Genomic DNA, 23488 nt, shown 5'->3' on the forward strand with positions numbered 1-23488 from the left:
CCCTAAACTACCAGGACTTGCAGTAATCACTCCTCCTGTTCATACTGGCCATTTAAAGATCCTTCCCTAATCTGCTCTCAATGTGTAAGTGATGGCTGACAAAATGTACAGTCCTCGTTTTTGGGTAACAAATGGATTCCAAAACTGAAGCTAATATGAGGAACTCAACAAGTAACGTCTGAACTTGCCAAATCGAGTGGATATCTTCCAAAGGTTTAGTCTTTTTAGCACAAAATTGCCTCCCTTTGTTGATTTCCCTCCACTGCAGCTCAACAGGAAATATTTTTTTGTTGGCTGGATTAAGATCAGATTCTGCTTAAAGCTCATTGACAACTTTACAGACTTCCCTTTTCAAGCATCCTTATGCTGCAATTAGCAATTTATTTTGATTGTCAATTAATTTGCTGATTATTTTCTCAATTAATTATTTCGTCTATGAAGTGTCAAAAAATGTGAATAATTATAATTTCACATAGACAAGTGATTAATGTCTTCTTTTGTCTGAACTGTCCAAAATCCAGAGATATTCAGTTAACTATCATGTGTGACACAAAGTTTCAAATCCTCACATCCTAGATCAGACAACCAGCACATGTTTTGTATTTTACTTTTATAAAATGACTAAAACAATTATTAAATTATCAAAATAGTTGCCAGTTAATTTTTCTGACTTATTGCTTATTACTGTTAAGGTTTTTCCTCCAGCTCTACCCATGTCTTCCCTGTTTCAACTTTGTTTAGGGTTTCTGCGTTCTTTACTGCATTTCTTCTGATCAAATGCTGAATAAAAAATCATTTAAACCTGCTAGCTGTGCGCTCAGGAGTGAAAGAAGAGCGTGGGTTTTATTCCAATTTTCATGCTACATAATGAGAGGGCTGTTCCTACAGCATTTAATGAGACCTTTATGGTAAGGTATCAACAGAAGGAGCATGGTGCTGCTTTGAGAGACATCTCTGTTGAATTAATTAATAGTGATGCTCACCATCTTGCATCTCATCAGTGTGAAAGGTCTTCAGTGTTCATTTCTCAGTATGTTGACCTTGATCTTTCCCTGTTTCCCAGTAATCAACTCAGTACTGCTGTCTGCCCTTTATAAAGCACTCCTCTGCAGGTATAGTCACCCATGACATGTTGGCTTTAAAAAACTTAGTTAGTTAGTTTTCATTGAAATCTCTCAAAGACTCAGTGACTCAAACTTAAAGGTTAATTATGTACCATGTACTGACATTTTACAGATATATCATGGATTAAATTTACATAAAAACATAATAGATCAGTGTTCACCAACCTTGCTCTTGGTTTTTTCCTGCTTTATGTATCTCCCCTCTCTAACACATCTGATTTTGATTATTAACTTATTCTCAAACAGCCGAAGCTTGTCAAGGTTTTGATAACAAATGAATAATTAGAATCAGGTGGGTTAGAGTCGGGAGATACCTAAAACACCTCCAGGAGCCAGGTTGGTGAGTACTGTAATAGATTGTTAGCCCTTTAGGGGGTGCGTAGGCTGTTAAGTAAAAATTGGTCGAATAAAAGGGTACATTTAGAGAGAGGTTGCATTGTTATAAAAATGCTAGTTGAGCCATGTCTAATCTCTGCAGTCTGTTGTTGTTTCCTGTTTTCATCCCCAATAAATGGTCTGAATGACTCAGTTCATCTTGTCAATTGCTTGATGCATAAAACGAAATAATGACAGGACTCAGAATATCCAAATAGAGAACAAAATGTTTCTGAAAAGGAAATCATTTCATTCATTGTTTCTTTTTGAGAACATTTATAAATGTCTTTAAGCGTATGCACTGGCCCGGAAATGGAAATCCACTTGTCAAATAACTTACAAAGTCAGATTGGAGGGAAATAGCTCTGACATAATAGAAATGCAGCATTCTTTCTTTTCAAATATAAAAACCTAATTTAAGGTTCCGACTGTGAGGTTTTCTGCATTTAATTCCTGATCTCATAAGGAAGTTTTAAAATTAGTGTAATTTATAAATGTATTTTAGTCTTTGTAGTGGACTTATTATCTAAAGTGTACCACATGTAACTCATGGCAGACACTTACCTGCTTTTGGCTTCTCTATTTCATGGTCTAAAAATGTAGTACGAAGCTAATTATAAATCACCACCCTACAGGTTGTATACATTTTCTCATTATGATAATTTTGATAATTCTTAGATATCACACGACATCAGGATGTTTAATTTATTTATTTTATTGTGTTTCAGGTGGCAGGTCTCTACCAAGATGCAAGTATTGGAAATGCAATCAACATTGTAGTTGTTCGAGTCATCCTACTGGAGCAGGATGAGGTAAAATATTGTCCGTTTTTTAGTGGCATGGTAATGTGTGGTTTATTTTCAGAATCACTTAAACAAAAATGTGATGTGATGCAATGTAGAGTTGTTTGTTTGGATTGTGTGGAACATCTAATGCACATTTCAGAGTCTACATTAAACTCTACTGGAATATCTTTGCATAATTTACTGTTAAAAAAATCCTTGTTTGTCTTATACTGGCCCTTTATGCAGCCTGTCAGTTGAGCTTCTGAGTCTGTTTTTAATTCTTGTCTCTTGCCCAACTCCTGGAAGCTGCCCCTTAGCAGACTTCTGGCGGCTCGAGAGGCTATGTCAACAAACCATACAAGAAACTATATTAGTAGGATTCTTTTTATTGTCCTTTACTCGAAATGGAAACTCTCAAATACTTCCTTACATTTTCCAGCCCGAATCTGAACCAAAATATGCAAGTGGACAAAATGAACAATGCATGGAACAATCTTAGCAACAAAAGCCACAGAACAGACCATCATTTTTTGATATGTGCAAACAATCTGATGTCAGTTTGAGGAGAAAGTAGGGGTAACTTTGTAAATTAAGTGTGAAGAGCAGGCTGAAGCCCTGACTTTGACTTTTAGGGAGCATTTTTACATACGTTCATAGCAAGTTTTGGAACTTCAACATACAGTAGACATCATAATTGTAAAAAATAACAGAAAATTAAAGAAAGCATATGTTCACTTTAAATCCAATGCACCTCACATAGCCAAATGCTAAACTACATAGTAAAGCTGAAGCTGTTTTGTTCATTTGAGTTGCCTCCTCTGCTTCACTTGAGTGAAAAGCTAACATGACAAGCTAACGTTACTTTAACACAGTTGAGTTCTACTCAGCTGAATTTCACTAAGTCAACAAGAATCTTTAACTTTTGTCCACAATTTCTCCATCTGTGGAGTCGAAAATCAAAATGGCTTTTCTTTCTTCTCAGTTCTGGGTCCATTCAGCAGGTCTTGCTAACTTCTCCATTTCGTGTTAGTGAAGAAATCAGCAATTATCTAGTTTACTGAGGTCAACAGACATGCAATGGGTCAGATTGGCAGGGTTCTTTTTAATCTCCCACATCTGGACTACAAAGCAGAGCCTGTTGTTGAGATCTTTTCAAGGTTTCCAATGACTTAATGATGTCTTCTGATGTGGGCGAATGCTCTGTTTTGGTGCTGCTGGATCTTGGTGCAGCCTTTGATACTGTATCACAGTATCTTGATGAAAGGCTTAGGCAATGGATGGGTGTCTATTGGAGGGCCCTGGACGGATTTTTCTCCTATTACTCACATAGGAGTGTTTCTGTGCTGCTTGGTCCAAAAATGTCTTAAACTGCTGCTCTTTCCTGTGGTGTACCCCAGGGTTCTCTCTCGGGTCCCATACCATTTGCTTTGTGTATGCTTCCCTTGAGTCATAATATTTAGGAGTGTCTCTTATCACTGTTAGCATGATGAAATTCAGCTGTATGTCTCTTTTAATCCTGATGACACTGATAAACTCTCTGTTTTTACAAGTAGACAACGACATGACTGAGGTCTTTATCATCGCTTAAGATAGCATAACATCCAAGATTGCTCAATGTATTGGGTTGGGTTGACCAGATCCAGCAGGACGACTCACATCACACCCATCTTATCTTCTTTACACTGCCTTCCCATCAAGTTTAAGATTCATTTCAAGTTCCTTGTTATCACATATAGAGCCCTGCATGGCCAGGCACCCGTGTACATCTCTGACCTGATCCATCGTAGCACCACCACTAGTAGGTCACTTTGGTCTTCTGATGAGGGCTTACTGGCTGTCCCTTGCTTAAATATTTAAATATTTTTCTTACCACTTGTGACATTTGGAAAGGTTTTTTTAATATATTCAAAATGAATTATCTAAACATTTTTAGCTTTTGATATTTTGGATAATAAAACGAGCTGTCAAATTATCTTGCTCAAATATGTTGATTAAAGTATATGGCCTTGTGGTTTTGGTGTCAATTAAATTCATTCAATTAAAGTAATTTCCCTCCTAGATTAAAAAGAATAACTTTCTATGTCACATTGTATCTAAAAGTTTAAAAAAAATCTTAATGTTTCCAGGTCAGTTGTCACTGTCTCTGACCAGCAGGTATTTAATGAATGAAATCTTTACACATTATTGTTTGCATCGTGACTCATACTGAGGTTTTTCTAGTCAAAGAACATTTCTGCGTTTGCGGCATCGACAGCAATCAACACTTTCATTTCAATAATGTCTGTGTTTTCCCAAGCAGCAGCAACAGAGAAAACATTGTAGATTTGAATGGAGCAAACAAACTGGAAGCTAATACTGTATAAGTATAACAAAATAACTAAATTGACAACACTACAATATTTAAGGCTAAAATAATATGCACTTATGTACATCGCTACTTATTCTGATCATCAGTTGAACAAATAGAAAAGGATGCTGTTGCCTTACAGTTGTCTGAATAGCTGTTATTAGGGCCCAGCAGAAGATTGGATGATAAAAACAGTGATAGTGAAATTTAGCTGAACCTACGCAATCATTTTATAGCATTTACCATCAAATAGAACCTGTATTTTTCTCTTTGCAGTACAGCACAACAGACATTTTTTTCACTTATGGTGCAATTTCTGCAAAGTTTTTGTTCACTGTATGTTTTCTACCTTTCATTTCAATGTGACATGTGGTGAACAGGATGACTTAAAGATTACACACCACGCTGACAACAGCTTGCACAGCTTCTGTAAATGGCAGAAACGACTCAACATGAAAGGAGATGATCATCCCCTACACCATGATGTAGCAGTTCTGCTCACCAGGTAAAAAAATAAAAATAAAAAATAGGTGTCATTTCCCACAAGTGTGTGTGAACAGCCTAGGAAATAAATACTCTCTCTGTCCTCTTATTCCTCCTGGCTGATGAATCAATCAGTATATAAATCAATCTATGTGTCTGCTCGGATTTCCAGCCCTGCTTACCTCTTAGTGTTTGTCCTTACTTTTTTCTCTATTTTGTCTTTTCATTGACCTTTTCTGTTTGTTTCAACTTAATCAGATGTAAAGAAATGATTTGCAAACCAATTGCTAGTTGTATGACTGAGTGCTTTTCAGACTTAAAGTAGCCTAATAAAATTAAGAATGAGTTTAACTAAAAGCATCTAATAGATGAATCAATAATGTGGAAACAAATTACAGTTTTTATTTAATGAGATTTAGTTTATAATTAAGATCCCGATGGGAAAGAATGGCTGCATATATAAAAACACAGAATTATAATTGTTTTAATTTGAAAAAGTTGTTGCTGTATGTACAAATTGCCAGACTTAATCCATAACAGTATATGAGTTATAGTCTTTAATTTCGATGCCTTTTTCCCCTCAGCTTGTTAATTTCTGTTGAAAATACAGGCTACTGAAAAGCACTCAGTCATCCAACAAGCCATTGCTTTGCAAATCATTTCTTTACATCTGATTAATTAAGTTGAAACAAACAGAAAACGTCAATGAAAATGCTACTGACTAATGTATTACTGCTTAGGAAATTTTAACATTTACACAATTAATATAACTTCATAAATGATGGAATATCATTATAATTTATATTTGAATTTACATGAGTTAATTGTATGATGAGACTTAACTATTTTTTTAAAAGCTTACTCCCCTTTTCGTTTCCCACCTACAGTAGTCTCTCCTCTGTTTTTTCACTTTCCGTTGTATCACCTGCTCTTCATCACCTCACAACTCAGATCTTCAATGTGTCACCTTTTCATGTTGCTCTCTGTCTGAATCGAGTTGACCAACGCTCCCCTTTTCACTTTACACAGGAAAGACATCTGCACTGCCATCAACATGCCTTGCGAGACGCTGGGTCTGTCCCACGTGGCGGGGATGTGTCAGCAACATCGCAGTTGCAGCATCAGTGAGGACACCGGCCTCCCATTGGCCTTCACTGTAGCACACGAGCTTGGACACAAGTAAGTGACACACACACACACACACACACATTATATCACATAATTTGAATTGATATTTACATTTTCAAATAATCGAGAGAACAGAAAGTCATGTTTCCAATACCCCCATTTAACTCTGAGATAACTGAAAAGCAATGCTGTCATGTTAATAAGCTAATGAATATCAAGTTCAGTGAACCCTCAATATGAATTTTAAGTCAGACTTCAGCTATTGGATGGTAAAGTCAAGCCAGTTGCCTCGTAGAGAACATTTAAAAACAACAAATGTTGACTGAAGTAATTTACAGATAGATGAGCATTATAATCAAATAAAAGACAGAGACATAATCATGAGGTTCAAAAGAAAATGAGTAAAGAAAAAATAGACCACAGAAAGTTTTAATAAAATTCTAAAATAAAGCAAAATTGCAAATGGTGATAGTGACGATGAAGATGATGATGATGAAACTGCCCATGGGAACTTTTCCTCACTTTTGGCAATGATCTAGTTTTTTCTCTTATTTTGGTTTCTACTCCCTTTTAACCAATAGTTCACTCCATTCATTTGATATTATTGCACTTACAGTGTGAGTCTACTGTCTGAGTAATTCAGGTCATTTTCAGGTCTGTCTGGGTTAAATTTCACCACAGTCACAGAAGGAATGTGGTGACACAACACTGCATTGCTGTTGCTGTAATAAAAATTCTGAAATTACAAATCAGATTCTCTCTACTTTCTCTCTAGCACAGTTTAGTTGATCATGATGTGATACTTATTTCCTCCTTTCCTGTCACATTCGGGTCCTATCTATCTGAATGTGGAGCCACACACACTGCTGAACCAGATTATCTAAACTGAACTGTGTGCCTGCTGCTCATTAGTGCTGTTTCATCATAATTAATTCAGCCTCATAATTATCACTTTGGAAATGCATGCTTCAGGATTTTTGAAGTCACTCTCACTTTAATTGCCCTCTCTGTGGGATCTGTTTCTATGTCACAGCTTTGGGATTCAGCATGATGGCAACGGTAATGACTGTGAACCCGTTGGGAAACGACCTTTCGTCATGTCTCCACAGCTCCTGTACGGCACCTCGCTGCCCAGATGGTCACGCTGCAGTCGTCAGTATATCACCCGCTTTCTTGAGTGAGTGCCACATATGTATTACCTGTAGTACCACATTGCTTTCTGAAATATCTGAGCTTGTTGACGTTCAAGGTTTTGTGCGCCCACATCGTTCTGAATACATTCATGTAAAGTCAACCAATATATACAGTTTATGTACAGGAAGAAAGAAATAACGTCACGAGTCCTTTGTTAATGGGATCTGGGAGAAAATATTCTGTTGCAGCAAACAACATGATAGCGGATGTCACACTGGAGTATACATGATTTTGTTGATGTAATGACGTGTGGATTGAGATAGTTGAAAGATAATAACCAACAAGGTAAACATTGCACGAATTGTAATTGGTGACAGCAGATATATGAAGATTCAGCTTTTTAATTCTCATGCACTCTGATGCATTGATCTGATCAGATCCTGCTGATATTTTTCCTCAAATTTAAACTTTTAACTTTACTACATGGAACTAATTGGGAACAGTCTTATGTACTGTAGGGTAGCATGAGGCTGTAATTTCACAATACACAAACTATAAGTGGATACCTGAACACACCACCATTCTTTTTAGGCTTCACTAAATATAACCTAAAGACACACTGCCATGTTCAGCTCGTCTAACACCACATACAGTATATAGTTCCTGCTAAAGGATAAATGGTTTTGTACACACAGGAGCCCCTTTCAGACCACAAAGTTTTAGGATCTATGGAACCAGAAGAACTGATATTGGAAATCAAACTGGGAACAAGTGTTACCGTTTGCGTTTTCCACAGAAAACGGGGTATATTATGCAAATTACACTGATGAAGGCGGTTTTCAAACGACTTATGCATTTGAAATACACTATTCACACATGAGGAAACAACAGTACACTCATCCTGTGTCTTTTATTCACTGTTACGTGAGTGAATTTGAATTTGATGAGTGTTTGATGGTTATTTATGTCTTTAGAACATTGTGTTTTATATGTCTTGTCTCGCTTTGTTCTGTCTACCACTGCTCCCTCTATCTCATTTCACAACAGGCAAGTTTAGTCCCTCAAAAGTTTTTTCATCTCCAGGGAAACCAGCAGTAGTAACTCTCTAATACAGACCTCACAAACAGCACTGTGAGCAGCAATGATCATAGCCACCATGGCTTCACTTGTCCTCTGGGTGTCCATACCACAGACAACAACAACAATCGTAGGTTTATTGCATGCCACATTGTGTGAGATGTCAGATTGTGTGCTGAATTTATGGTTCATCTTAGCGCTGTGATATAAATAGTAAAAAGTTTCAGGAGATAGTAAAGTGAAGGAGCCTTAAGGGAAACGGCTGGAAATCTCAATCCAAACTATTCCCCTGTAACGTTTCTCCTCAGTGGTGGAACTGTTCAATTAGAAGGATCTCATTCCATCTTCAGAAATCACTTGAAGGCCTACCTCTTCTGAGAGTACTTGCTCTTCATATATGCTCTTTCTCCATCTCTCGATCCATCGCTCTCCCTCTCCAGAAAATAAGAAACTTGCTAGGCACTTATATGTTTACATCATGCACCTGCAAGCCCTGTGGCACTTGGCAGGTGGAACTTAGTGCTGAGGCAATTATTGTCAAAGGTCTCTCCTTGATCTACTCTATAGCTGGGAATGTACATGGCATTAATAATTGCACATGTGTACGTGAAAAGCTTTTCTCAGTCTAAAAACATGTCTGCATCTCTTCTTTGTGCCAATTTACCTATACATAGCTCAATTGTTTTCATCCTAAATATGTAATTGTAATGTATTCCCCCTCATTCATATTTTTTCAAATGAATGGTCATAGGGTTACATTTCTGCTTTTTGGTGACCACCCAGAATTCAGTTACATCTTTAACTCTTGGTTTTGGTGTCAAAGTAACATTATGACCTTAAAAACACATGAAAGTAACAGAATGACTGTATTGGGTGGAGGATTAAGGCCACTATTGGTTCCTTGAATTTGGTAATTGGAAGATTTGTTCATTTTTTAAAAAAAGTTTAGGAGTTTAAATACCACTTTGCCTACAGTCAGTATGGTTGTAAAAGCATATCATTTTATCTATAGTTAGTTTGTTAGTAATTTATCTATTGTGTCTACAACACACCAAAATACAGTTGAGTGAAAACATTTGTCAAACACAGACAAGAACAAAACTTTTGCATCACATTGCAATCAAAGAACTTTCTGTACCAGCCTCTAAATAAAATCGACCACACAAAAGGTTCCTTTCCTGAAATACAGCTCAAGTTTCTTAAAATCATTCATCAAGAAAAACTCATCAGAAATAAGGAACATTTTACTAAATATTGTAGCCCCCAAATTGTCATATAATGACGATGATGTCTAAACTGCCTGTTTCCATAATAATACAATGTAATGTACCTGAATGTAACTGTTCACGTGGAGACTTAACAAGGCTCCACACTGTAGTTGTTTTTCATCAGACAATATGCTCCTATATATATGCTCGTATCTATAACGGTATAGTGTGTGTGTGCATGTATGTATGTGTGTTTGTGTTCATGTCTCTATGTGTGTATGTGTGTGTGTGTGTGTGTGTGTGTGTGTGTGTGTGTGTGTGTGTGTGTGTGTGTCTCTGTTTGTGTGTGTATGTGTGTGTGTGTGTGTTCGCCTGTCTGTCACGTACACGGTGCCAAAATACACTAACTATACAGCTGCTACTGTCACTGACCAGCACTGTGATTCTGGCTTCAACAGGACATGTGTTGAATGTCTGAAATATTTCAACATAGTTGCCCCAGTTTCTCAGCTCAAAGCATCTGGAATTCATTTAGTGGGTGTTTAGCTACTTGACAGCATTGTAGCTTCTTGACTCCACTGTGGGGAAAAAGGGCCCAGCGGCAATATTTACACCCCGTGGGAGTTTTCAACACAAAGGCCAGTGGTTTGTGTGCTTGTATGTGCATGTCTGAGTGATGGTAATTAAAGAGAAGACAGACAGCAGTCTCAGCACTGAAAAGCACCATTTTCTACTATTTTCAAATAAAAGTTTGTGTAAAAACTGAATGGCTTGACTATTTTACGCAGGACTATAACTTTTAGCACGTAAGCATATTAGATTAGCAATAAAATTGTTACAGTCAATCCATTCAAAAGTTTGGATATATCATTTGGACCAATTGACTGTCTGCCCACATTCCCATGCTGAAAGCCAAGTTGCTACCATGACTAACAATGAGGATAGTTACATTTCTCTGATGGACATACCCTGTAAGAATACCATCACATAATGAAGATGTTAACTAGCTTTCACAGCCAAGAGCCAAAGCTGTATTTGGTACAGATATCCATGGCGACCAGTAGATAAACCAAGATGATGACTTTGGTGATTTCCTGAATGTCATCTAGCGCCACTGGAAGGTCAGAGCGTTCACTTATCAAGTGCAATATCTCAACATCTACCAGATGTATTGGTGATCTCTATGTCTGAGAACTTACAAGTACTGATTTGTGGTTTTAAGCAAAATATGTATCAACGATTTCCATTAAATTTCACGGCATAAAATATATATGTTTAATCTTTTATCGAGTACAGTACTTTGATAATTCCTACAAAACTAATGACATTCCCATCAGCCTCAGCTGTATTTTTTGTATTTAGAGCTGGTTATCAGATAAGCATGCCAATATGCAACATTTTAGATGGTGAACATGGTAATCATTAAGCTTGCTAGATGTCATCATGTCAGCATTATCATTGTGAACATGTTAGAGTGCTGACTTAAAGTCTTGTTTCCTTACGCAGCGATGGGTTTATAACTGCTAATAAGTCTGGAGGTGTCTCAGAGTGAATGGTAATTTTGACTGAACAGAACTGTTTAAACAATTTCAATCTGTTTACTGCTGAGAGAACACAACAGACAAACACGTTATGACAAAAAAAAGAAGCATTTTCGGTGGCTGAGGCAAGAAATGAGATTATGATAATAAGATGCATTTTCTTTCCGAGCCAGCCATCCTCGTGCCCTTGCTTGCCGTGCCCCTGTTATTGTTTGTGTCTTCTTTCGTCTTTTTTCTTCTTGTCTTTTGACTTCCAGCTAGGCACTAGATCTGCATTGATCATTTTCTTCACACACATCTATTATACAGACTACCGATATGTGTTTCGTTTTTTTCACTCTGTTTTCCCTCTTTCACTGACTGCAGGACAAGGCTGCTATTGTTGTTGGGCTTAGTTGTCCTGCAGGCTTCTACTGCTCATGCTGCTTCAGAGCTTTGGTCTGTAAGTGTCATTTTATGTGGAATGTTGAAGGTCACACAGCGCTGAGTGGTTTAGATATTATCTCACAGACAGACGTCACATAAACACTTTTTAATGTCCAGAGGAGAATTCCTACAGCAAAAGGCCACAGAGGCCAAGTTGCAAAAAAACAAGACAAAACAAAAGCCAACAATCTTACTTCATGTTCAGTTTAATTGCTGCACTGGGGGAAATCGGAAGCTGCTTAACAGCTCCAGCCAGGAGAGAAAATGCAATTTATCATATATTGATTGTGAATCCATTTTGAGGTGTATGTATGGATTCAGGAGACACACCATTAACGAGCATAAACAATTCCAGGAAAGCTGCCTTTGACAAAGGCTGCAGAAAAACTGTATTTGCCCTCTAAGCTTCCTTTCAGTAAAGCCCATGCAGTCCAGAGGCACTCATGGAGAACATTTTAATTGCTGTTGTTCAATAGTCAGTGTGAGGTCATCTCATATTAACGATATTTGGTAAGTGCTAAACAGTCAGCCTCTGTATCATTTAAATCTAATGTACTGTACACCTTCTTAATCTCTTGGTTTATACTTGAGGATAAAAGGTTTTTCTACTGATCTGTGATAGAAATTCAACCATACAAGTTTGAAATTTAAAAATTTAAAGATCCATTATGTTAAGTGGGTGGGACTAAATTGGACAAATTGTCTCCCTGGCAAGACTAACAGGGCGAAATGTAGTTGTTCATCTCCGGTTTATTCCTATGACTGCCTGAGCATCCGCAGTGAGATCACAATATGGCTTCACATATGAAAGATACTTGAATCCAGTTTGTTTTCAGTTTTTATGGATCAAAGAAAAAAAGAGAGACTAGTTTGCTCACAGATTTCACTATAATCTTTTACTGACACTGTTCACACATAACGAGCAGAAACATGCCGTGCATGTTATTTGCATCTTGTTAGCAGCCACACCGCCCACAGATTCAATCTCAGCTTCTCATGGTGCGTAGTCAGTTATTGCACTATGAAGTAGCAGAAGTCAAGAGTCACAGCATAACAAGGCCTGCCTTTAGACTTGTGGGAGCTCTCTTTATATTCATTTTCAACAAAGACCTAAAAAACCTAAAGAACATCTGCACACTTAACAGTGTCACCAGTACGCTCAACTTTTTCCACACAGCTGCGGAGCGCTCAGAGCCAAAACTTTATGTCAGCTTTATTCAGATTTGCTTTTTTTTCCATGCAATGAAACTTTCACTTTCATTTAATTCCAATTTTTTATCCTCAGGATATCAAGTGGCATTTTTTAAACAATTTTTTGAAACATTATCCCAGATAAACAACATTTTTATCAAATAGTCATACTCATTTGAGTATCATGAAACATATTAATTAATGACCACAGGCTCATCACAATCCCATCAGAGCTCTAATTATGGGGTTTTGGATGTAGGTTCATTTTCTAAGTGACAGTTCCAAGGGATCAAATGTTTCATCTGGAAATCAAAGAACTTTCCTCTTTGTTCTAGGTGAAATTAAACAATTTAACTTTGGAAGGCATTTGATACCAACACATCCTTAAAAGTGTAATTTTGTGTTCATACAATCTGTAAATGCATGCATTCTCTTTTTGTCAGTAGATTGTTCGTAAATTGTAAAGGCTTATTTTTACCCATTTCATCATTACCTATGAACTGATGTCCAGACAGCTGTGTCAGGAAACCTTACCCGTTATAGATAATTCAAATGTTACTGAGTTATTTTTTACCAAGTTACATCATTAGTGTGATATGTTAAGCCATAATGAGACACTTAATTAAGACCATAGCAGTACCCTGTACTGTGTTTTATCCTCTGGAAGACAGCAGCAGTGGTCATTTTGTTTTCTCCTCCATGTCAAGACACTTGTGTCAGTTCAGCTATTCATATTTTCGCTGTCAGCTTAACTTTGTTTCAGTTCTACGATACCGCAGCAGTAATGGATACATTGCTAGAGAACTTAAAACATAAATCAGCTGGCAGATTAGTCTGTAGACGAATAACTGATGTAAATGTACTCTGGGCTGTGCTGGGCAGCCACGGGGACGGTACAAACTGCACATCTCACATTATTAATCATATTGACACTGATGTAGAGGATTAGGCAGTATTTATACCTGATTGTGGACTAAATGACAATACATCCTGCTGCTAGTAGCATAAATAAACTTTAATTAACCAAATTTAAATTAAGGTGCATTCACTAGTCACATTTGTATTTGTGTAGTGCTTTTATTCAGTGTAGACCTACTGGCCAGTGGACCAACAGATTGATTCGTTCTGTAAAGTAACAGTAACTAAGTTAGTAGTAAACTGATCAGAAATAGGGTCAAATTATGTTTTTAAGATAAATTATTGACATGCCAACCTTTTCAACTGTAAAAATAAAAAAAAATAAAGGGATGTGTTTGGGACATCCTTGGCCCATGTGGGTTGTAGCTCAAGTGCTGTCTTCCTGCCCCACCTGCATGTACTTTAGCTACAATATTATTGTGGCAATGTTAGTCTGTCATCTGGTGGGTTTGGTTGGTCTGTCATGACTTTGGTCCAGACTGAAATATCTCAACAATTACTGAATGGACTGAAAATTTGGCAGTGATATACACGGTCCCCAGATGATGAAGCAACTTTGGCAATCCCCATGGCAACATTTCCTGTGGTGCTACAAGCAGGTTTAAATTTGTGGGTTTGAGTGAAATATCTCAATAACCTTTGGATGAATTGTCATTTGACTCTGCTAAAATACCGTGGTAAATATATAATCCAAACATCAGCATGTTAATTTAGTCATTGTGGAACAAGCAGAGTAGCTTCAACCCAACTATTAGACTTGGCAGAGCAAATGTGCCTTTGCATCCCCATTTTTTGATAATCCAATCTTGCTATTTTTCAATTTTGGCTAGTTCCGATCAATAATAGTTATATCTGGCCGTATCATATGTAGTATATTAATTAAAAATTACATTTGTAACATCCCGTTCTCACATAGTCTCTTACAGCAGGAGAGATGTAAAATATGTTACTGTTATATTACTGTTTTCTTAATATCTGGCCGGCTGGTTTTCAATCATAGTGCCTCACTCGGACAAGTCAAGGCTAAAGTCAGACAGTCAGATAGCTTGTTGGATGTCAAAGCTAAGACAGGCATCCAAGTCTGTCAGCCATGTAGTGTGTTATTGGAGTAGCTAGATTGCTAACATTAGCTAGCTAAAAGCTTGGCTAAGCTGATATACAGTAGGTCATGATGTTGTCTCTCTCATACACTCTCTCTCTCTCTCTCTCTATCTTCCTCTCTTTCTCCCTTCCCTCCCTAAGTTTATTCATTAAAACCAGTTCAGTGTATTAATAAGTATGTCGCTCTTAATGTAGAATAAAGTCACAGTGCACTCAGTGAAAGAGCAGCTTTTTTGGTCATGATTGAAGTCTATATATTGTAGGAAATGGCAAGGTAACCTATTAATTAAATAATAAACATTTCCTGCTATACCTCCATATCTGTCACTATGTGCCCCTGCCTTTACACTTGCTGTATTATATCTAGGCGCGTACGCTGAGCATGTTAGCATGCTGACATTTGCAATTTTCTTCAAGCGCCACAGTTCATAAGTACAGATTCACAGAGGCATTAGTGTGGCTGTCGACTCTTGCTTCTCCTATTTGTTGGAAATTAAAATGTAAATTGTTTCTAATTAAGTTCCTCTATCCCAGCTGACTGTATTTAATCCACTGCATTCTTAATTCAATGAATACTTTTGATGTGCTCTTGATTGGACTTTATTGCTTCTAATGATACTAAAGAAGCAATATGACTTCTATTTATTATAAAGGATTTATAGTTTGTCACACAATTTTTACTTTTTTTGTTTGTTTGTTTGTTTGTTATTACAGAACATGCAGAAACAATCCAAAAGAAAGTCCATAGACTAGTTTAAAGTATATTCTGGCTTTAGTGTAGAGACTATATCATGATTTAAAAGTATCCATCACTCTGTCTTGTATTTTCTGCTGCATGAAATGAATGAGTGGGCTTAATGATGAACAGGAAAGCTTGATATTTCATTATTGAAAGCATTATTGCTTGTACATATTTCCGCCATCCATTACTTAATATCTGAAATATAGTTTAAAAAAAGAAAATAAATCTATTGTGTCCTGTTGCATCCTGTCTCATCAGGAGAGGAAGAAGTAAAAGAGAGGGAATTTGGGATTATTACAGTTGTCTGTAATCAGTTTTGAGAAGTGTGCTTGCCGTGCATGTTTAATTGCCGTATTGTAAGTCCTCAGCTGCTCATGGAAAATTTGACAATTGACCATTAATTCATTCTTGCTCTGTCTTCTTTCTGCTTTTCAACAGTTTATTTTTAATTGTTTAAATTCCTTGTTTCTCCAGGGTGGTGTCAGAATAGAAGTCATCTTTTTCAGTTTTATCCAGGCCTCTATGTCAAGTAGTGTCGCATAAGAGATTAATACAAATCTGCACCCACTTCAGTAGTAAGATAGCGTTTCCTGACAGTTTTTTCTGGAATATCCTGTTGTATAAAACCATTGACAGTAAAAAACAACTCAGGAGATTTTGGCAGACAGGTTGTGGGTTATTACAAAGTCAAAAGTTTGCAAAGCAAAGATTCTTTTTGCATTTTTTCTTTTGGCAGACCAAATCCAGTCAATTAATTTGTATAGCCCAATATCACAAATCAAGCTCAGGGAGTTTTACTATCAGTTCAGCAATACAACGTCTTATTTTCTTAGACCTTCAGTGCATATAAGGAAAAAACCCTTTAGCAGGGAAAAAATGTGAAAAACCTCAGGAAGAGCAACAGAGGAGGGATCCCTCCTCCAGGACAGGCAGTAGGTGTTGTGAGTACCAGACCAGATTTTCTAAAAGCAAAATCTCAGAAATACAGTGTCAACAAACAGGATGAATTAGTTTCTTGACAGCTAGACTGTTAGTTTAGCAATTAATTATTAAAACTTCTCTGGTTACATTTTCAGTGCTTTTATTTTGTGTGTTATTGAATATACTACAAAAGATCTCAGGTATAGATTATAGATAATAGATTTACTGCTCTTATTTAGTGTTAAAGTGGTAAATCACCTTGTTGATGTTTAACTTAAGCACTAAGAGATCATTGTTCAAGGGTTGGTCTCTTATTCTTACCAGATTGTTGGGATGCTGCTGTTCGGACTTTCTTTTGATAATAATTTGCGTTTTTACTTTTAGTTTTTATTTAACAATGAAAATTTTTCCTGATCCTGTCTGCAAATACAGAGCTCCAATATTTATTCTAAATAAATCCTGTAGAATATTTCCTGGAAAAGACCCGCCTGTATTTAGGTCTTAAGAATAACACAGAATAACAGTCAGCTGTAGATAACATAGAAAATTATTATAACATTTTTGCAGATTGTTACTTATAAAAGAAACTTTGTGTGTGTGCCAAAGAGTCCTTTATGCTGTGTACTCAACAGACTGTTTTTTCTTTTTTAAACTTTTTTAACCATCCACCACCCTTCTTTTACATCCCATTACAGTCGTGGGTGGGGTTGGTGCCTTGACGATGCCCCTGTGAAGGATAAGCTGTCTGTAAACGCAGTGTTTCCTGGAGTTCTGTACAGTGCTGCGCATCAGTGTCGGCTGCAGTATGGATCTGGGTCCCTGCTCTGTGATGACATGGACGTAAGGCTCTTTAGTTCAACAAATACAATGAAAGCATTCTCTTGTTCTCATCTGTTTTTTCTTTTTCTGTGCTGTTTTCTCTTTTGTCTTGCTTTCCTTTGTTGTTTTGTTTTCTTCCCACGTATCCTTGCAACAGCTCCAGTTTGCTTTGTATTTGAACTGAAGTATGTCATTACAACATCTTTTCTCTTCATCCCTACAACATTTTCCATTCTTTCTGATCCCATTCTGTATTCAGTATGTTGTACTTGTTTCTCATATTCTCTGCTGTACAACATTATCACACAGCCTGAAACTAATGCTTTTGTTGTCATACAACAAAGTGTTAGTTGCTGTTATCTTGGAAAAATAACAATAAGGTCATTACCGTCATACCATTTTGAAAAAACACAACATCCTGATTTTAATTTATTGTGACAGTTATTAGAGTTATCAAGTTATCAAACTTTTCAATATCCTGCAGAAGTCCCTTTCCCTTGCTCTTCCTACAAAATGAACTATATGATTATATGATGATGTTTTGGGACTATAATACTTGACTGGATGGACAACATGTAAGCAGATAAAGTGCAGGAACAGCATCAGCAAAACTGTTGTACAGCTCCCACTGCATTTGCACTTTACTATATAGTCACCACTCACGTGGTGCTTATCGCTACTTATACACACATGCCGACTTGCCCCACGGTGAATTATGTCTCCAGGATTCCTGCCTCTTCAATAATGATGCAGGGCACAAATTATGTCTATTTGCAGTATTTTTACCAATCATAGCTGACTTGCTTAAAAATATCCAGCATACCAGCACCATAACAGTGATTGAGTTTCAGCAACACTTACTGTCAGTACATGGATTAAATATTCTAGGCAATTATTGCTTGACACAGAAGGATGATTAATATATCATTTTATCTGTGAAAACAATGCCAAGTTTCAAAGACATGACAAACAGCATGAAGGAGCAATAGCAGAAAATTACAAAAACATAATGAAAATTGTTCTATTACTGTATGTGCTATTTTTCCATGAGCAATTCTTAACAATATTATTTCAGATGGCACCTTAAAAGCTGAGTATGACCTTTTAAATCACAACAATCACATCTCACCAGTGAGGTCACCACAGCTAACACATCTTGTGTTTTATAAACCTAAACAGAATGGGAACTGAGGTCTCCAGTATTGCTGAATTTTGTGGTAATTGTAAGACAGTGTAAAAGACTGCATTCAGACTGCCAGTACATCATTGTTAGAGGTATGCAAGAGGCTACAGTTCTGCTGGTTAGTTAAAAAGAAAAAATATAATCTCTCATCCGTAGCCAGTAGAAATCTTGCTCTGCTTCATATTGAAGTCACTCTCAGCAGTTTTTTGAGGGCTACAGTATGTTCTTGTCACTTCCCACCTTGATTATAAAAAGCACCTTTTGATGATTTAGTAAGAATTTCATGACCGTTACTGATTGTTTAACTGAGGAAAATTGGCATTTTACTCAACAGTGCAATCATACTGAAGCAAAACCCTACTTTTGTGTGTTTTCCCAACAAACCAACTGAGCTACAAAGTGGGAGGAGCTGACTCAGGCACCACTGGATCTGGAAGTAAAAGTCACATTCATTTTACCCATACACAATGTTACGTTACTCACAGTTTTGGCATGTCTACAGCTTGGATCAGCATGAAACTCTCTTGGATCAAAACAAAAGATGAACAACTGCATTAGAAAATATCCGGTTCTTCGAAAGCTACAAGACTGTGTACATAATAATTTCAAGGCCAGTGTTAAATGTGACTGCCAAGGTGTATTTTGGCAAGAAAAAGCCAATCAAGCTTAATAGTGGGTCATGTGCGCCTCTTACTGCGGGCCTAAGCTAAAGATTATAGTGTTGAGAAAGCTGATTTTACAATCTGCAGCCTGAATCATTTCAGTTTTCATTTTTTCCCAAAATAACTGACAAAATGTGAGAAAGAAACTGGTGGTCATAATATAAACCGTTTTGATTGTTTAGAAGAGTTCTGAGTGTCTATGGTCTTTAAGATGAAATGGGAATATAAACTTTTAAACCCTATATGAGTTGAATCTCTTGAAATGTCTGCAGGCAGCGCAGCATGGCCACACAAACTGCCCTCCCTTTTTAGCACAGGAAACCCCCCTCTATTCATTCATCAAACCTAGATGAACATGAGCTGCATTTAAATTCACTGCCAAAGCAGAACTGACATCCTGCTGTGTAGCTGGCGGTGGTACACAACATGGGTCATGTGGTCATGTGTGGCATCAATCAATTACAGCAAGTCAGGCAAGTTTTAACAAGCAGATGATTAACAAGTTTGATCTCACAGCTCAGGTATGAGATTGTTTGAAGTACAGAATCAATGCTCACACATTCTTTAACACACTATTATATATAGATTTACTCCTTACGGAGAGTTTTTCCTGCATAATGTGTGTGTGAATTTGATTAAATCTTCTCTGTACCCAAAGATGTGTGCCTGAAGTGTTTGTAAGACCCCTGTGTGATATGGCTGGGAGCAGATATAAATAATTTATATATTGTACAGCTCATGGGGTGAGAGCAATAGGAGCGGCAGAAGATCAGATGGAGACCACACACGTATTTTTCCAGCAGCAATATACTTCAGTCAGAGCTGCCATATAATACAATTTGTTACCACATGTGCAGGTTTTGCAAGCAGCCCCCCCCCCCCCCCCCCCCCCCCCACCCAGTATAGAAAAACAATCGTGGGATGCGTACAGATATACAACACCATCAATGTTGTATATCATCTGTTTTAAAATCCACAAATTTAAGAAAAGCCGATCCACTCACAGCTTCCCCCTCACATAGTTTGTTGACTGAGAAATGTTGATGACAAGAGCTGTGTATCTTTTCGGGGGAGTTCGTTTTCCTTGTAAACATAGTTATGTTGACATTTGGTGGTTCTCACTGAAATGCATTGCGTGTGTCCTTGAGGCCCAGCAGACGTGTTGAATGCTTTTCCTTCCTCATGAGACATTTCCACAGCTGATTTTTATTTCAGTATAATTATTCCTGCATTCTTGTTTACATTATATGCCAGTCTTCTCCTTCCCTGTCATTTTCTAGCACATTGCTACATTTCTTAGCATTTTGTCAGTTGTCAACTATTAGCAAGAAACCAAGGATTATCATTTAGCTCCCCTTTCATCTGACAAACATGTGCAATTATTTAGGTAAACTTTTCTCAAAATCTTTCTCTTTTATCTACTGTTCTGTCCATCTACTTGTTTTAGTTTCATGGCTAGCTTCCACTCCACATTAAAGCTAGCTGGATTTATAGCATTAGCCATGTGCTAGTGCAAATGTAAGTCCTCATGGGTGCATTTTGATACAAATAAAACAGGAAATGGCACATAAATGTTTTCCTCCAGAGAGTAGAATAGCTTTATTGTCATTGCACAGAGTAGAACGAAATTGAGTAGCCTTCCTGACAGTACATTCACACATAAAAAAACGTGTTATTAAAATGGAAAAGAGTTCAAACTAGCTAAATGTATAAATAAAATGAACCTATTTGCTTTTACCGATAAAACAATAAGATATAAAACAATTTGTTTAAAATAGAAAAATAAGATACGATATTGCACTTAACCCTCCTGTTGTTCTCAGGTCAACACAACTCAAAAATGAGGTATAGTTTCATTTAAATTAGGCGTATTAACCATAATTTCCAAAAGAAAATGTGTAAAATCGGTGGAAATTAGCTGGAATGAAGATGAATAAAAAGATCTAACACAGAATTGGGTGATTTTATACCTTATGCTTTTCAAACAGTCAAACCAAAAACAGGAGGAAAAAAAGTTGCACAGTCAACAGAAAGACAACAGGAGGGATATTGCACATTTGAAGTGGCCCTATTTTAGTGCAGTTACGAATACAGTACATACTAAGGTGCAGTACACATCTGTGAAATGTTCCGTAAATGTAACTTTAAATATTGTAGTCACACAGGTCCCAAACATTCAGTGTTTGGCAGTGTTCAGTTCTCATATGGCTCTGGGGTAGAAGCCTTTCTTAAGTCTGTTTGTGCGTGGTTTGATGGACCTGAAGCATCAACCAGAGGACAGCCGATCAAACACATGATGCCCAGGGTGGGATGGGTCTTCCGGTATGTTGGCTGCTCTACTGAGGCATTGAAGCTGAGTAAGTCCTCTGAAGAGGTCAGTGAGCAGCTGATGATCTGGTGTGCGGTATTGATGACCCTCTCCTGCCTGCAGAGTGCCATTAATGATGAAAATCTACAATGGATAGCTTTTTAAGATTGATTATTTGTAATCAGAATATCTAAGAAATACAATGTATAGACTAGAAGTGTGCCGGTGTACTTATCTACAGACTCTGACTCTGTATTTAATAACTTTATTATTTTGCTGTGTTTGTGGTGTTTCTGGGCTTCAACATTTGGCCAACAAAAAGAGCAGACCATGCCAACATTATGATGAAAAAATGTGTGAGTGTAAATACAATCCAACACAAAAAACCTAACATGACAATCTAAACTGAAAGGCTTTTCATTTGAAACAAATTTCACTACATTTACTTCCTTTAGCAGACTGCCAAATGTTTTACTGTGTATCACATTACTTACTAAATTAATACATTAATTCTAGATAACAACCATCTGCTGATTAAGTGCAATCAGTCTTTCCTATTAATTGTGCATACACTATGCCATTGCTTTACACATATTTTATAGTCTTTCTGAATTAGCTTGCTTTGTTTTTTAAATGTACCTCTTAACCTGAGCTTGTTCCAGAAACTTCTACTAAATTACTACTTACATATTCACACAAAGCACAAACCAGGGATTAAATGCCTGCCATGATATGATTATGTCCTTAATAACAGCTTGCTGCCCTCGTGCACAGTGCTGCCCTTTAGCCATTGCCATCCTTCAGCCACTGCTGTCCACCCTAAACTGATCATTCTACAGCTTCAGGACACTGATTTAAGTGACTGGTTTTATACAATTTTAGATTTCAAGAGAGTTTAGAGTCAAAATGCCAAAAGCACTGTATATCAGAGAAAAAGACGGTAGCTTTCTGCTTTATTCATTTCATTGAGAGATGATCTTTTCTTTCGATTTTCAACTATGCCTTAAGGGTGGAAATCCATTTAAAACATTAGGCAAAAAAAATTGAACACTTGTTGTGGTCCCTTCATGCCTGGTCCATAGTTATTAATTGGTTAATGCATTAAACCCGTGCGATCAAACATCAATAACGTTTTACCCTTTGTTGTGTGAACCACCTGTCAATCACCCAAAACTCAAGACCAAAGCTCAATTTGATTACTTTTTCACAGTAAAATATTAACTCCTAATTCATCTCAGTGTAGTATTAAAGAGACTTAATGCAGGATTTTGCTTTTAAGTATTCAGAAATGCCCCAGAATATAATGCATTTTTTCTTGATAATGAACAGGACTGATAAAAAACAAAAATAATTTGGGTGCCCTGGTGGCCTAATGGTTAAGTCACAGACCACATAACCCCAACTTCCACGGTTCGTTGTATGTCATATCCCAACTCTATGCCCCAGCGCTTCCTGTCTCTCTCCACTGACTCCAATAAAGGCAAAAAAACAAAAAAGTAATCTTTTTTTTGATCCAGACAGAACATGCTTGTGTGTCTTGTGTAAAAGAATACAGACGTGAATCGTCACTTTCTATTCAGGCAATGCTCTTACGCCAAGTTTCACATTAAGCTTTAAACTTGAAGTTACATTGATAATAACTTATATAATCTTCCAGATCTACACTCCAGGAGCTATACTTCATCAGTACAGTACAGGCAGAGTGAGTAGCACTCCTGATTGTTTTGTGTCCTTGGTTTAAGGGATTATATAAATGTTTTGATACCTGGGTGGTCGGGGGATTATGGAGGGATTGTGTATTGATTTGGGTTTTTTTGCATGAGATGCAGCCTGAGGAGGATGTTAGGGCAAGCAAGGGGTGGCTCAGCTAGCCACCTGGAAGGCCAGGAAGAATCAGATATAGGTCATACAGTAGGTTTGGCACATGTGTTTTTTTTAGAAACCATCTTTATGTCAAAATTCCTGTGGAGTGTGTTTTTCTGTCACTGTGACCTTTCCATTTCCTTTAAAAGTTA

The 23488-nt window shown here is 37.1% G+C and overlaps 1 protein-coding gene across 1 annotated transcript in view; it reads left to right on the forward strand.

The window, feature by feature from the left end:
- Positions 1-23488, forward strand: part of LOC133978106 (A disintegrin and metalloproteinase with thrombospondin motifs 7) — an 82653-nt gene that overhangs the window by 18319 nt on the left and 40846 nt on the right. The window contains exons 5-9 of the mRNA XM_062416460.1: positions 2228-2311; positions 5012-5136; positions 6144-6293; positions 7276-7419; positions 17197-17341. Coding sequence (XP_062272444.1) covers positions 2228-2311; positions 5012-5136; positions 6144-6293; positions 7276-7419; positions 17197-17341 — 648 coding nt within the window. The remainder of the gene's footprint in view (positions 1-2227; positions 2312-5011; positions 5137-6143; positions 6294-7275; positions 7420-17196; positions 17342-23488) is intronic.

Source organism: Scomber scombrus, chromosome 1, assembly GCF_963691925.1.
Source record: "Scomber scombrus chromosome 1, fScoSco1.1, whole genome shotgun sequence".
NCBI classification, from domain to species: Eukaryota; Metazoa; Chordata; class Actinopteri; order Scombriformes; family Scombridae; genus Scomber; species Scomber scombrus.